We start from the raw sequence: 16,239 nt of genomic DNA, 5'->3' as shown, positions 1-16,239 counted from the left end.
CTGACGGTCTGTGTATCTGCTGATGCTGCGTCTGACGGTCTGTGTATCTGCTGATGCTGCGTCTGACGGTCTGTGTATCTGCTGATGCTGCGTCTGACGGTCTGTGTATCTGCTGATGCTGCGTCTGACGGTCTGTGTATCTGCTGATGCTGCGCCTGACGGTCTGTGTATTGCTGATGCTACATCTGATGGTCTGTGTATCTGCTGATGCTGCGTCTGACGGTCTGTGTATTGCTGATGCTGCGTCTGACGGTCTGTGTATCTGCTGATGCTGCGTCTGACGGTCTGTGTATCTGCTGATGCTGCGTCTGACGGTCTGTGTATCTGCTGATGCTGCGTCTGACGGTCTGTGTATCTGCTGATGCTGCGTCTGACGGTCTGTGTATTGCTGATGCTGCGTCTGACGGTCTGCGTATCTGCTGATGCTGCGCCTGACGGTCTGTGTATCTGCTGATGCTGCGTCGGACGGTCTGTGTATCTGCTGATGCTGCGTCTGACGGTGTGCGTATCTGCTGATGCTGCGTCTGACGGTCTGTGTATCTGCTGATGCTGCGTCTGACGGTCTGTGTATCTGCTGATGCTGCGTCTGACGGTCTGTGTATCTGCTGATGCTGCGTCTGACGGTCTGTGTATCTGCTGATGCTGCGCCTGACGGTCTGTGCATCTGCTGATGCTGCGTCTGACGGTCTGTGTATTGCTGATGCTGCGTCTGACGGTCTGTGTATCTGCTGATGCTGCGTCTGACGGTCTGTGTATCTGCTGATGCTGCGTCTGACGGTCTGTGTATCTGCTGATGCTGCGTCTGACGGTCTGTGTATCTGCTGATGCTGCGTCTGACGGTCTGTGTATCTGCTGATGCTGCGTCTGACGGTCTGCGTATCTGCTGATGCTGCGTCTGACGGTCTGTGTATTGCTGATGCTGCGTCTGACGGTCTGTGTATCTGCTGATGCTGCGTCTGACGGTCTGTGTATCTGCTGATGCTGCGTCTGACGGTCTGCGTATCTGCTGATGCTGCGCCTGACGGTCTGTGTATCTGCTGATGCTGCGTCTGACGGTCTGTGTATCTGCTGATGCTGCGTCTGACGGTCTGTGTATCTGCTGATGCTGCGTCTGACGGTCTGTGTATCTGCTGATGCTGCGTCTGACGGTCTGCGTATCTGCTGATGCTGCGCCTGACGGTCTGTGCATCTGCTGATGCTGCGTCTGACGGTCTGTGTATCTGCTGATGCTGCGTCTGACGGTCTGTGTATCTGCTGATGCTGCGTCTGACGGTCTGTGTATCTGCTGATGCTGCGTCTGACGGTCTGTGTATTGCTGATGCTGCGTCTGACGGTCTGTGTATCTGCTGATGCTGCGCCTGACGGTCTGTGCATCTGCTGATGCTGCGTCTGACGGTCTGTGTATTGCTGATGCTACATCTGATGGTCTGTGTATCTGCTGATGCTGCATCTGACGGTCTGTGTATTGCTGATGCTGCGTCTGACGGTCTGTGTATCTGCTGATGCTGCGTCTGACGGTCTGTGTATCTGCTGATGCTGCGTCTGACGGTCTGTGTATCTGCTGATGCTGCGTCTGACGGTCTGTGTATCTGCTGATGCTGCGTCTGACGGTCTGTGTATCTGCTGATGCTGCGTCTGACGGTCTGTGTATTGCTGATGCTGCGCCTGACGGTCTGTGCATCTGCTGATGCTGCGTCTGACGGTCTGTGTATCTGCTGATGCTGCGTCTGACGGTCTGTGTATCTGCTGATGCTGCGTCTGACGGTCTGTGTATCTGCTGATGCTGCGTCTGACGGTCTGTGTATTGCTGATGCTGCGTCTGACGGTCTGTGTATTGCTGATGCTGCGTCTGACGGTCTGTGTATCTGCTGATGCTGCGTCTGACGGTCTGTGTATTGCTGATGCTGCGCCTGACGGTCTGTGCATCTGCAGATGCTGCGCCTGACGGTCTGTGCATCTGCTGATGCTGCGTCTGACGGTCTGTGTATCTGCTGATGCTGCGTCTGACGGTCTGTGTATCTGCTGATGCTGCATCTGACGGTCTGTGTATTGCTGATGCTGCGTCTGACGGTCTGTGTATCTGCTGATGCTGCGTCTGACGGTCTGTGCATCTGCTGATGCTGCGTCTGACGGTCTGTGCATCTGCAGATGCTGCGTCTGACGGTCTGTGTATCTGCTGATGCTGCATCTGACGGTCTGTGTATTGCTGATGCTGCGTCTGACGGTCTGTGTATCTGCTGATGCTGCGTCTGACGGTCTGTGTATCTGCTGATGCTGCATCTGACGGTCTGTGTATTGCTGATGCTATACTCTATGTATGTATTGTGTAGTGTATGTATTGTAGTCTAGGCCAATTTACTTATCAGTATGTTTTTGGGATGTGGGAAGAAACCGGAGTACTCAGAGGAAACCCACGCAGACATAGAGAGAACATACAAACTCTTTGCAGATAGTGCCCTGGCTGGGATTCGAAACGCAGACCCAGCGCTGCAAGGTGAGAGCACTAACCACTACACCACCGAGCTGCCCAGGAGGTAAACCTCTTGTATAACTGACAGAAATCCACTGAACTCACGCATCTGCAGCCATCGGGAATGGTGATTGCCTGGGTTACCACATCTCTACCTGTAGCTACAATGCTGTATGTGTGTGTGGAGACAGCGGCCCTGCCTTGTATCTCCTTCAGGGATGGTGATTGCCTGGGTTACCACTTCTCTACCTGTAGCTACAGTGCTGTATGTGTGTGTGGAAACAGCGGCCCTGCCTTGTATCTCCTTCAGGGATGGTGATTGCCTGGGTTACCACTTCTCTACCTGTAGCTACAATGCTGTATGTGTGTGTGGAGACAGCGGCCCTGCCTTGTATCTCCTTCAGGGATGGTGATTGCCTGGGTTACCACTTCTCTACCTGTAGCTACAGTGCTGTATGTGTGTGTGGAAACAGCGGCCCTGCCTTGTATCTCCTTCAGGGATGGTGATTGCCTGGGTTACCACATCTCTACCTGTAGCTACAATGCTGTATGTGTGTGTGGAAACAGCGGCCCTGCCTTGTATCTCCTTCAGGGATGGTGATTGCCTGGGTTACCACATCTCTACCTGTAGCTACAATGCTGTATGTGTGTGTGGAGACAGCGGCCCTGCCTTGTATCTCCTTCAGGGATGGTGATTGCCTGGGTTACCACATCTCTACCTGTAGCTACAATGCTGTATGTGTGTGTGGAAACAGCGGCCCTGCCTTGTATCTCCTTCAGGGATGGTGATTGCCTGGGTTACCACATCTCTACCTGTAGTTACAATACTGTATATCGGTGTGGAGTCCCGGGCCTTACCTTGAACCAGCACTTGGACATGAGGAAGTAGTATTTGACGCTCTCCTCCCCGAACTGCTCGGCCACGTAGAGCCCCATGGAGCCGTACTCATCGTAGATCTTACGCTTGTTGTCGTCAGTCAGGATGGTGTTGGCGTTGTTGATCTCTTTGAATTTCTCGGCTGCCTCAGGATTGTCGGGGTTCTTGTCGGGGTGATAGCGCAACGCCAGCTTCCTGCAGAGACAATCGCAGACATCGTTATGGAGATCACCTGTCTCACCTTTATCAAGAGTGAGAAATCCCGAGAGACGAGGAGGAGCGACACAGAGGACATGAATTCACTAAGGCGGTTTACTGCATGGAAAAGTGAAATTACACACTTGTGAGGTAAATTACAGGCCTGTAAGGTAAATTACAGGCCTGTAAGGTAAATTACAGGCCTGTAAGGTAAATTACAGGCCTGTAAGGTAAATTACAGGCCTGTAAGGTAAATTACAGGCCTGTAAGGTAAATTACAGGCCTGTAAGGTAAATTACAGGCCTGTAAGGTAAATTACAGGCCTGTGAGGTAAATTACAGGCCTGTGAGGTAAATTACAGGCCTGTGAGGTAAATTACAGGCCTGTGAGGTAAATTACAGGCTTGTGAGGTAAATTACAGGCTTGTGAGGTAAATTACAGGCTTGTGAGGTAAATTACAGGCTTGTGAGGTAAATTACAGGCTTGTGAGGTAAATTACCGACTTGTGAGGTAAATTACTGACTTGTGAGGTAAATACCACCATAAATGTCAATTCACAAACATTAGAACATTCGGTAACACAAGTGAGATGTTCGGTATCTCCAGCCTGGAGCTGTCGGTAACTGACAATCCGCCATTCAGTGAAATATACAGGCAAAGGAGACAGCCAATAGGAAGTGCCATCCCGCCCTACAAATAACCCCATTGGTACCAATGTACTGCAGGGTGGGACATCAGAAAATTACGAGATGCAGGGCATGTTCATAAAGGTTTCCCTGTATCCCTTTAGATCGGCACCTGTATAGACTGATAGGGAATCAGAGGGAATACAGAGAGCATGCAGGGACGCTGGGGATGCCTTTTACTCTCATACACATTCATAAACAGAAGCAGCAACTGGCGAAGGGCAGAGAACTAGTACTGCCGAGACTCCACAGCTGGCGAAGGGCAGAGAACTCGTACTGCCGAGACTCCACAGCTGGCGAAGGGCAGAGAACTAGTACTGCCGAGACTCCACAGCTGGCGAAGGGCAGAGAACTCGTACTGCCGAGACTCCACAGCTGGTGACACTTCTGCTGTGAACAGGTCTGAGGGAATTTATCAAAAAACATGGCTTCAATTCACCATTACTGCATGTATGAAAATCTTAGTGAATTTGGGAAAAAAAAGTCTGAAATGCCGAAGGTATTTTGCGGACCTATTATTTTGTACAGAACAGTCCTCGGTGAATTGAAGCCAATACCTCAGATTCTTATGGAAAAGGCAGGTTTTGGTGGAGTAGAGTGGGATGAATATGTGACAGGTGTGTAACTCTCGGGACATATCTCCAGCCTCCGACGTCTTCCAGGGACCGCCCACAGGGGCAACGCAAGGAGGAAATGTATGGAGGAGGATGGGTGAAGGAATGGGTACAAGTAAGCAGGAGTCACATCTCCCAGCAGCTACGGGGGCAGACGCATCACTATAAGGTGGCAGTATGGGTAGGCAGATGTGTTTCCATGGAGGGAAGGAAAGGGGCAGATGGTCTACAGGGGGAGGAGGGGTAGATATGTCTCCAGGGGGAGGAGGGGTAGATATGTCTCCCCGGGGAGGAGGGGTAGATATGTCTCCCGGGGGAAGGGCAGATGGGTTTCTAGGGGATGGGGCAGATGTGTCTCCAGGGGGAGGAGGGGTAGATATGTCTCCCGGGGGAGGAGGGGTAGATATGTCTCCCGGGGGAAGGGCAGATGGGTTTCTAGGGGAGGGGAGCAGATGTGTTGCATCCAAGAGATGAGACCGTCCCTCTGTGAACGACTTTCTCAAACTATATAAAAGGACAATTATCCATAAAAAGCAGTTGTGTCATATTACCGATAGGTCTTCTTGATTTCCTCCTGTGAGGCCCCTTTCTCCAGGCCCAACACTTGGTACAGCGTCAGCCCGGTCCGAGACATCCGCCTCTGAGCTTTGTTGGGATCCGCCATTGTGCTCTGAAAGAAGCAAAGGACCAGAAGATTCAGCAACCTGTCCCACCATAACTTCCCACCATGGTGACACCAGCACAGCCAGAGACTAAGCCAAGGTCACACCAACCTGTCCCACCATAACTTCCCACCATGGTGACACCAGAACAGCCAGAGACTAAGCCAAGGTCACACCAACCTGTCCCACCATAACTTCCCACCATGGTGACACCAGCACAGCCAGAGACTAAGCCAAGGTCACACCAACCTGTCCCACCATAACTTCCCACCATGGTGACACCAGCACAGCCAGAGACTAAGCCAAGGTCACACCAACCTGTCCCACCATAACTTCCCACCATGGTGACACCAGCACAGCCAGAGACTAAGCCAAGGTCACACCAACCTGTCCCACCATAACTTCCCACCATGGTGACACCAGAACAGCCAGAGACTAAGCCAAGGTCACACCAACCTGTCCCACCATAACTTCCCACCATGGTGACACCAGCACAGCCAGAGACTAAGCCAAGGTCACACCAACCTGTCCCACCATAACTTCCCACCATGGTGACACCAGCACAGCCAGAGACTAAGCCAAGGTCACACCAACCTGTCCCACCATAACTTCCCACCATGGTGACACCAGCACAGCCAGAGACTAAGCCAAGGTCACACCAACCTGTCCCACCATAACTTCCCACCATGGTGACACCAGCACAGCCAGAGACTAAGCCAAGGTCACACCAACCTGTCCCACCATAACTTCCCACCATGGTGACACCAGCACAGCCAGAGACTAAGCCAAGGTCACAGCAACCTGTCCCACCATAACTTCCCACCATGGTGACACCAGCACAGCCAGAGACTAAGCCAAGGTCACACCAACCTGTCCCACCATAACTTCCCACCATGGTGACACCAGCACAGCCAGAGACTAAGCCAAGGTCACACCAACCTGTCCCACCATAACTTCCCACCATGGTGACACCAGCACAGCCAGAGACTAAGCCAAGGTCACACCAACCTGTCCCACCATAACTTCCCACCATGGTGACACCAGCACAGCCAGAGACTAAGCCAAGGTCACACCAACCTGTCCCACCATAACTTCCCACCATGGTGACACCAGCACAGCCAGAGACTAAGCCAAGGTCACACCAACCTGTCCCACCATAACTTCCCACCATGGTGACACCAGCACAGCCAGAGACTAAGCCAAGGTCACACCAACCTGTCCCACCATAACTTCCCACCATGGTGACACCAGCACAGCCAGAGACTAAGCCAAGGTCACACCAACCTGTCCCACCATAACTTCCCACCATGGTGACACCAGCACAGCCAGAGACTAAGCCAAGGTCACACCAACCTGTCCCACCATAACTTCCCACCATGGTGACACCAGCACAGCCAGAGACTAAGCCAAGGTCACACCAACCTGTCCCACCATAACTTCCCACCATGGTGACACCAGCACAGCCAGAGACTAAGCCAAGGTCACACCAACCTGTCCCACCATAACTTCCCACCATGGTGACACCAGCACAGCCAGAGACTAAGCCAAGGTCACACCAACCTGTCCCACCATAACTTCCCACCATGGTGACACCAGCACAGCCAGAGACTAAGCCAAGGTCACACCAACCTGTCCCACCATAACTTCCCACCATGGTGACACCAGCACAGCCAGAGACTAAGCCAAGGTCACACCAACCTGTCCCACCATAACTTCCCACCATGGTGACACCAGCACAGCCAGAGACTAAGCCAAGGTCACACCAACCTGTCCCACCATAACTTCCCACCATGGTGACACCAGCACAGCCAGAGACTAAGCCAAGGTCACACCAACCTGTCCCACCATAACTTCCCACCATGGTGACACCAGCACAGCCAGAGACTAAGCCAAGGTCACACCAACCTGTCCCACCATAACTTCCCACCATGGTGACACCAGCACAGCCAGAGACTAAGCCAAGGTCACACCAACCTGTCCCACCATAACTTCCCACCATGGTGACACCAGCACAGCCAGAGACTAAGCCAAGGTCACACCAACCTGTCCCACCATAACTTCCCACCATGGTGACACCAGCACAGCCAGAGACTAAGCCAAGGTCACACCAACCTGTCCCACCATAACTTCCCACCATGGTGACACCAGCACAGCCAGAGACTAAGCCAAGGTCACACCAACCTGTCCCACCATAACTTCCCACCATGGTGACACCAGCACAGCCAGAGACTAAGCCAAGGTCACACCAACCTGTCCCACCATAACTTCCCACCATGGTGACACCAGCACAGCCAGAGACTAAGCCAAGGTCACACCAACCTGTCCCACCATAACTTCCCACCATGGTGACACCAGCACAGCCAGAGACTAAGCCAAGGTCACACCAACCTGTCCCACCATAACTTCCCACCATGGTGACACCAGCACAGCCAGAGACTAAGCCAAGGTCACACCAACCTGTCCCACCATAACTTCCCACCATGGTGACACCAGCACAGCCAGAGACTAAGCCAAGGTCACACCAACCTGTCCCACCATAACTTCCCACCATGGTGACACCAGCACAGCCAGAGACTAAGCCAAGGTCACACCAACCTGTCCCACCATAACTTCCCACCATGGTGACACCAGCACAGCCAGAGACTAAGCCAAGGTCACACCAACCTGTCCCACCATAACTTCCCACCATGGTGACACCAGCACAGCCAGAGACTAAGCCAAGGTCACACCAACCTGTCCCACCATAACTTCCCACCATGGTGACACCAGCACAGCCAGAGACTAAGCCAAGGTCACACCAACCTGTCCCACCATAACTTCCCACCATGGTGACACCAGCACAGCCAGAGACTAAGCCAAGGTCACACCAACCTGTCCCACCATAACTTCCCACCATGGTGACACCAGCACAGCCAGAGACTAAGCCAAGGTCACACCAACCTGTCCCACCATAACTTCCCACCATGGTGACACCAGCACAGCCAGAGACTAAGCCAAGGTCACACCAACCTGTCCCACCATAACTTCCCACCATGGTGACACCAGCACAGCCAGAGACTAAGCCAAGGTCACACCAACCTGTCCCACCATAACTTCCCACCATGGTGACACCAGCACAGCCAGAGACTAAGCCAAGGTCACAGCAACCTGTCCCACCATAACTTCCCACCATGGTGACACCAGCACAGCCAGAGACTAAGCCAAGGTCACAGCAACCTGTCCCACCATAACTTCCCACCATGGTGACACCAGCACAGCCAGAGACTAAGCCAAGGTCACACCAACCTGTCCCACCATAACTTCCCACCATGGTGACACCAGCACAGCCAGAGACTAAGCCAAGGTCACACCAACCTGTCCCACCATAACTTCCCACCATGGTGACACCAGCACAGCCAGAGACTAAGCCAAGGTCACAGCAACCTGTCCCACCATAACTTCCCACCATGGTGACACCAGCACAGCCAGAGACTAAGCCAAGGTCACACCAACCTGTCCCACCATAACTTCCCACCATGGTGACACCAGCACAGCCAGAGACTAAGCCAAGGTCACACCAACCTGTCCCACCATAACTTCCCACCATGGTGACACCAGCACAGCCAGAGACTAAGCCAAGGTCACACCAACCTGTCCCACCATAACTTCCCACCATGGTGACACCAGCACAGCCAGAGACTAAGCCAAGGTCACACCAACCTGTCCCACCATAACTTCCCACCATGGTGACACCAGCACAGCCAGAGACTAAGCCAAGGTCACACCAACCTGTCCCACCATAACTTCCCACCATGGTGACACCAGCACAGCCAGAGACTAAGCCAAGGTCACACCAACCTGTCCCACCATAACTTCCCACCATGGTGACACCAGCACAGCCAGAGACTAAGCCAAGGTCACACCAACCTGTCCCACCATAACTTCCCACCATGGTGACACCAGCACAGCCAGAGACTAAGCCAAGGTCACACCAACCTGTCCCACCATAACTTCCCACCATGGTGACACCAGAACAGCCAGAGACTAAGCCAAGGTCACACCAACCTGTCCCACCATAACTTCCCACCATGGTGACACCAGCACAGCCAGAGACTAAGCCAAGGTCACACCAACCTGTCCCACCATAACTTCCCACCATGGTGACACCAGCACAGCCAGAGACTAAGCCAAGGTCACACCAACCTGTCCCACCATAACTTCCCACCATGGTGACACCAGCACAGCCAGAGACTAAGCCAAGGTCACACCAACCTGTCCCACCATAACTTCCCACCATGGTGACACCAGCACAGCCAGAGACTAAGCCAAGGTCATGTATTACACCCAACAATGGTCAGAATATCACATCAGCCTGTTCCACCATAACTGACCACCTTGGTGACACCAGCACAGCCAGAGACTAAGCCAAGGTCATGTATTACACCCAACAATGGTCAGAATATCACATCAGCCTGTTCCACCATAACTTCCCACCATGGTGACACCAGCACAGCCAGAGACTAAGCCAAGGTCATGTATTACACCCAACAATGGTCAGAATATCACATCAGCCTGTTCCACCATAACTTCCCACCATGGTGACACCAGCACAGCCAGAGACTAAGCCAAGGTCATGTATTACACCCAACAATGGTCAGAATATCACATCAGCCTGTTCCACCATAACTGACCACCTTGGTGGTGGAGGCACAAGAGCAGAGTCATGTGTTTTACATTGAAGAACGATGAAAGCCAACCAGTCCCCACATGATAAACCCCTCATTAGCTGCTCCTTGCACTAGTTTGGTGTGCCCAGTAATTTCCTCTACAAAGTTCCACTTCTCCTCAAATTATTCCTCCCTTCAGACACTGACCTCCTCTACAGAGTTTGGATTATTCCTAAGTGGAGAAAAAAAATCCCAGCTTTCAATCAAAGCCCCTCATCCACTCATGTGACCTGCCTGCATCCTGTCCACACTAGATAAACATCACCACCCCCAACTTATACCTCGTCCCAGCCTTCAACTAATCACACCTCCTCATCCACTCATGTGACCTGCCTACACCCTGTCCACACTAGATAAACATCACCACCCCCAACTTTTACCTCGTCCCAGCCTTCAACCAATCACACCTCCTCATCCGCTCATGTGACCTGCCTGCATCCTGTCCACACTAGATAAATCTCATCACCACCCCCAACTTATACCTCGTCCCAGCCTTCAACTAATCACACCTCCTCATCCACTCATGTGACCTGCCTACATCCTGTCCACACTAGATAAACATCACCATCCCCAACTTATACCTCATCCCAGCCTTCAACTAATCACACCTCCTCATCCACTCATGTGACCTGCCTACATCCTGTCCACACTAGATAAACATCACCATCCCCAACTTATACCTCGTCCCAGCCTTCAACTAATCACACCTCCTCATCCGCTCATGTGACCTGCCTACATCCTGTCCACACTAGATAAACATCACCATCCCCAACTTATACCTCGTCCCAGCCTTCAACCAATCACACCTTCTCATCCACTCATGTGACCTGCCTACATCCTGTCCACACTAGATAAACATCACCACCCCCAACTTATACCTCGTCCCAGCCTTCAACCAATCACACCTCCTCATCCACTCATGTGACCTGCCTACATCCTGTCCACACTAGATAAACATCACCACCCCCAACTTATACCTCGTCCCAGCCTTCAACCAACTACACCTCCTCATCCACTCATGTGACCTGCCTACATCCTGTCCACACTAGATAAACATCACCACCCCCAACTTATACCTCGTCCCAGCCTTCAACCAATCACACCTCCTCATCCGCTCATGTGACCTGCCTACATCCTGTCCACACTAGATAATCATCACCATCCCCAACTTACACCTCGTCCCAGCCTTCAACCAATCACACCTTCTCATCCACTCATGTGACCTGCCTACATCCTGTCCACACTAGATAATCATCACTATCCCCAACTTACACCTCGTCCCAGCCTTCAACCAATCACACCTCCTCATCCGCTCATGTGACCTGCCTACATCCTGTCCACACTAGATAATCATCACCATCCCCAACTTACACCTCGTCCCAGCCTTCAACCAATCACACCTCCTCATCCGCTCATGTGACCTGCCTACATCCTGTCCACACTAGATAAACATCACCACCCCCAACTTATACCTCGTCCCAGCCTTCAACCAATCACACCTCCTCATCCACTCATGTGACCTGCCTACATCCTGTCCACACTAGATAAACATCACCACCCCCAACTTATACCTCGTCCCAGCCTTCAACCAACTACACCTCCTCATCCACTCATGTGACCTGCCTACATCCTGTCCACACTAGATAAACATCACCACCCCCAACTTATACCTCGTCCCAGCCTTCAACCAATCACACCTCCTCATCCGCTCATGTGACCTGCCTACATCCTGTCCACACTAGATAATCATCACCATCCCCAACTTACACCTCGTCCCAGCCTTCAACCAATCACACCTTCTCATCCACTCATGTGACCTGCCTACATCCTGTCCACACTAGATAATCATCACCATCCCCAACTTACACCTCGTCCCAGCCTTCAACCAATCACACCTCCTCATCCGCTCATGTGACCTGCCTACATCCTGTCCACACTAGATAAACATCACCACCCCCAACTTATACCTCGTCCCAGCCTTCAACCAACTACACCTCCTCATCCACTCATGTGACCTGCCTACATCCTGTCCACACTAGATAATCATCACCATCCCCAACTTATACCTCGTCCCAGCCTTCAACCAATCACACCTCCTCATCCACTCATGTGACCTGCCTACATCCTGTCCACACTAGATAAACATCATCACCATCCCCAACTTATACCTCGTCCCAGCCTTCATCCAATCACACCTCCTCATCCACTCATGTGACCTGCCTACATCCTGTCCACACTAGATAAGCACCATCACCATCCCCAACTTATACCTCGTCCCAGCCTTCAACCAACTACACCTCCTCATCCACTCATGTGACCTGCCTACATCCTGTCCACACTAGATAAATCTCATCACCACCCCCAACTTATACCTCGTCCCAGCCTTCAACCAATCACACCTCCTCATCCGCTCATGTGACCCTGCCTACACTAGATTAATGCTAAGTACGCACAATGAGATTTTCTGACATTTATTATCATATTTATTGTCAGATCGATTATTTCCAACATGTCCGATCTGATTTCCGATCGATTTCTGATCATTTCAGCCCATAATCAGGTGTGTGTACGGCAGCCGGTGACCCCCAACCCGCGAGCAATCCTCTGGGCAGATTTACTCAACCCCAGGGACATCGATCCCCCCGGTGATGACATTGAACTTGTTGCTCCTCTGCCAGTCATGTGACATCATGCACACGCCCGCTCATCATCCCTGCCTCGTGGGCTACACAGCTGACACATGTGCACCCTGGCCCAGCGATACTGCCCAAGGCTATCAGGGCCTGACCTGAAGGGTGACATCAGATGGTAGTGTGTACACGGCCTTAGTCTACATTACTCTGATATGGAGCAGATAACAAGAATTGTGAGAGAGTGGCGAGGTGAGGGCTTCCGCAATGGCTGCACAACTGCTAAATTTATGAAAACTCCCAGAGGCCAGATTACCTATGGGCGGCGGCGGCGGCGGCAAGCAGACGTAGGGTCAGCACATTCCAGATCAGAGCATTCCTTCCTGCTGAGAGCCAAAAGCAGACGAAAATCATTTCACACCTGCACAGAACACGCCCGATAAAAGAGATCATACTAAACCAGAATATCATGTTATTTCCTCAATAACTTCTGTGGCTTCCAGACAACTGTGGGATACTAAGCCATTTATGGGTAGTCCGTACATCTAAACCAGCAGCCTCCAACACCAGCTATCCCTAGACAGAGTCCAAGTCTCAAGACCAACCTGAGCATAGCCTAGGACACACTGACCTATAGACGCCTGGTGCTATGCAAACCAAACAGCTCGCCAAGAACCTGCAAACTCAAAACCACATTGAGAACCTGCAAACTCAACAGCGCACCGAGAACCTGCAAACTCAACAGCGCACCGAGAACCTGCAAACTCAACAGCGCACCGAGAACCTGCAAACTCAACAGCGCACCGAGAACCTGCAAACTCAACAGCGCACCGAGAACCTGCAAACTCAACAGCGCACCGAGAACCTGCAAACTCAACAGAGCACCGAGAACCTGCAAACTCAACAGAGCACCGAGAACCTGCAAACTCAACAGCACACCGAGAACCTGCAAACTCAACAGCGCACCGAGAACCTGCAAACTCAACAGCGCACCGAGAACCTGCAAACTCAACAGAGCACCGAGAACCTGCAAACTCAACAGAGCACCGAGAACCTGCAAACTCAACAGAGCACCGAGAACCTACAAACTCAACAGAGCACCGAGAACCTGCAAACTCAACAGAGCACCGAGAACCTACAAACTCAACAGAGCACCGAGAACCTGCAAACAGTGATGCTCAAATCCGAACTTTGGTTGAATCCGGATAGTTGCTATCCAAATTTTACCCAGATACCTGTGCGCAGGGCTGTGGAGTCGGAGTCGAGGAGTCGGGGCAATTTTGGGCACCCGGAGTCGGAGTCGTGGTTTCATAAACTCAGGAGTCGGAGTTGGAGTCGGAAGATTTTTGTACCGACTCCACAGCCCTGCCTGTGCGAGGGTCAATCTTACCTGTCTGACGTCTTCTTCGTCCATCCCTCGGCGCCTCCCAAAATGCGGTCCAAGCGGCGGTCACGTGATTACAAACACTTCCTCCTTCCGGCTTGAAGGAGGAAGTGTTTGTACTCATGTGACGCGCGTGGAACGCATCGTGGGAGGCGCCGAGGGACGGACGAAGAACACGTCAGACAGGTAAGATTGACCCTCCCCGCACAGGTTTACTGGGTGATATCCGGATAGCAACTATCCGGATTCACCCAAAGTTCGAATTTGAGCATCACTGCCTACAAACTCTCCAGCACACCGAGAACCTGCAAACTCAAGTGCACACCGAGAACCTGCAAACTCAACAGCACACCGAGAACCTGCAAACTCAACTGCACACAGAGCACCTGCAAACTCAACTGCACACAGAGCACCTGCAAACTCAACTGCACACAGAGCACCTGCAAACTACTGCACACAGAGCACCTGCAAACAACTGCACACAGAGCACCTGCAAACAACTGCACACAGAGCACCTGCAAACTCAACTGCACACAGAGCACCTGCAAACTCAACTGCACACAGAGCACCTGCAAACTCAACTGCACACAGAGCACCTGCAAACTCAACTGCACACAGAGCACCTGCAAACTCAACTGCACACAGAGCACCTGCAAACTCAACTGCACACCGAGAACCTGCAAACTCAACTGCACACCGAGAACCTGCAAACTCAACTGCACACCGAGAACCTGCAAACTCAACTGCACACCGAGAACCTGCAATCTCAACTGCACACCGAGAACCTGCAATCTCAACAGCGCACAGAACATGCAAACTCAACTGCACACAGAGAACATGCAAACTCAACTGCACACAGAGAACATGCAAACTCAACAGCGCACCGAGAACCTGCAAACTCAACAGCACACCGAGAACCTGCAAACTCAACTGCACACCGAGAACCTGCAATCTCAACTGCACACCGAGAACCTGCAATCTCAACAGCGCACAGAACATGCAAACTCAACTGCACACAGAGAACATGCAAACTCAACTGCACACAGAGAACATGCAAACTCAACTGCACACAGAGAACATGCAAACTCAACAGCACACAGAGAACATGCAAACTCAACAGCACACAGAGAACATGCAAACTCAACAGCACGAGAACTTTTCTTCAGAAATAAGTGGAACCGAGGAGGACAATGCTTAAAGCCGACATAGGGCTGGTAGCCCAACAGGCCATCAGGTAAGCATAAACCAAGGAGCGGTACTGTCCCCCAGGCTGTTTAGCTTCCTTCACCCAAATAATCACTAAGAATGGATATAGGGAGAATATCAGGAGTGAAACTTTAGTATTAGCCACCTTTTATACAAGCATAGTATCAAGCTGTATGCTTACAGGACATTGACTTGCAGGTCCACATGACATGGAAAGTAAAGACACTGGAATGTTGCCAGGACTATTATCATTTGATGACAGAAGAGTAGAAGAAATATAATCTTGTGAATTATTCATCTCCAGAACTTCAAGACAGAGCAGGAGCTGCATACTGACCATCAGAAAGTTATTATCTAATGCAGTTCAAATTCACATTCTAAAGCTATGAGATGGACAGTGACATGAGCAAGAGGGATCTTACCAAGGAACTACTCTGGACAAGGATGGACAGTGACATCAGCAAGAGGGATCTTACCAAGTAACTACTCTGGACAAGGATGGACTGTGACATCAGCAAGAGGGATCTTACCAGGGAATTACTCTAGACAAGGATGGGCAGATGGACTTCAAACAAGAGGGGTCTTACCGGGAAATTCCTCTGGATAAGGATGGGCAGACGGAAGTCAAACGAGAGGACTCTTACCGGGAACTTCCTCTGGACAAGGATGGGCAGATGGAAGTCACACAAGAGGACTCTTACCGGGAACTTCCTCTGGATAAGGATGGGCAGATGGAAGTCATGCACACATGAAGGTAGGAGGGAGGTGGAATATATATGCTTCTTGCCCGCGCTGTGTTCTCAGTA

The 16,239-nt window shown here is 51.7% G+C and overlaps 1 protein-coding gene across 2 annotated transcripts in view; it reads right to left on the bottom strand.

Moving 5' to 3' along the window:
* DNAJC5G (DnaJ heat shock protein family (Hsp40) member C5 gamma) overlaps positions 1-16,239 on the bottom strand; it is a 58,086-nt gene that overhangs the window by 24,739 nt on the left and 17,108 nt on the right. For both annotated transcript variants that reach the window (XM_068279811.1, XM_068279813.1), the window contains exons 2-3: positions 5,397-5,515; positions 3,329-3,542 (exon numbers count right to left, since the gene is read on the bottom strand). In XM_068279811.1, coding sequence (XP_068135912.1) covers positions 3,329-3,542; positions 5,397-5,509 — 327 coding nt within the window. In that variant the 5' untranslated portion in view covers positions 5,510-5,515. The remainder of the gene's footprint in view (positions 1-3,328; positions 3,543-5,396; positions 5,516-16,239) is intronic.

This window comes from Hyperolius riggenbachi, chromosome 4 (assembly GCF_040937935.1).
Source record: "Hyperolius riggenbachi isolate aHypRig1 chromosome 4, aHypRig1.pri, whole genome shotgun sequence".
In the NCBI taxonomy this organism is placed as follows: Eukaryota; Metazoa; Chordata; class Amphibia; order Anura; family Hyperoliidae; genus Hyperolius; species Hyperolius riggenbachi.
This window is presented reverse-complemented; position numbering and strand designations above follow the sequence as displayed.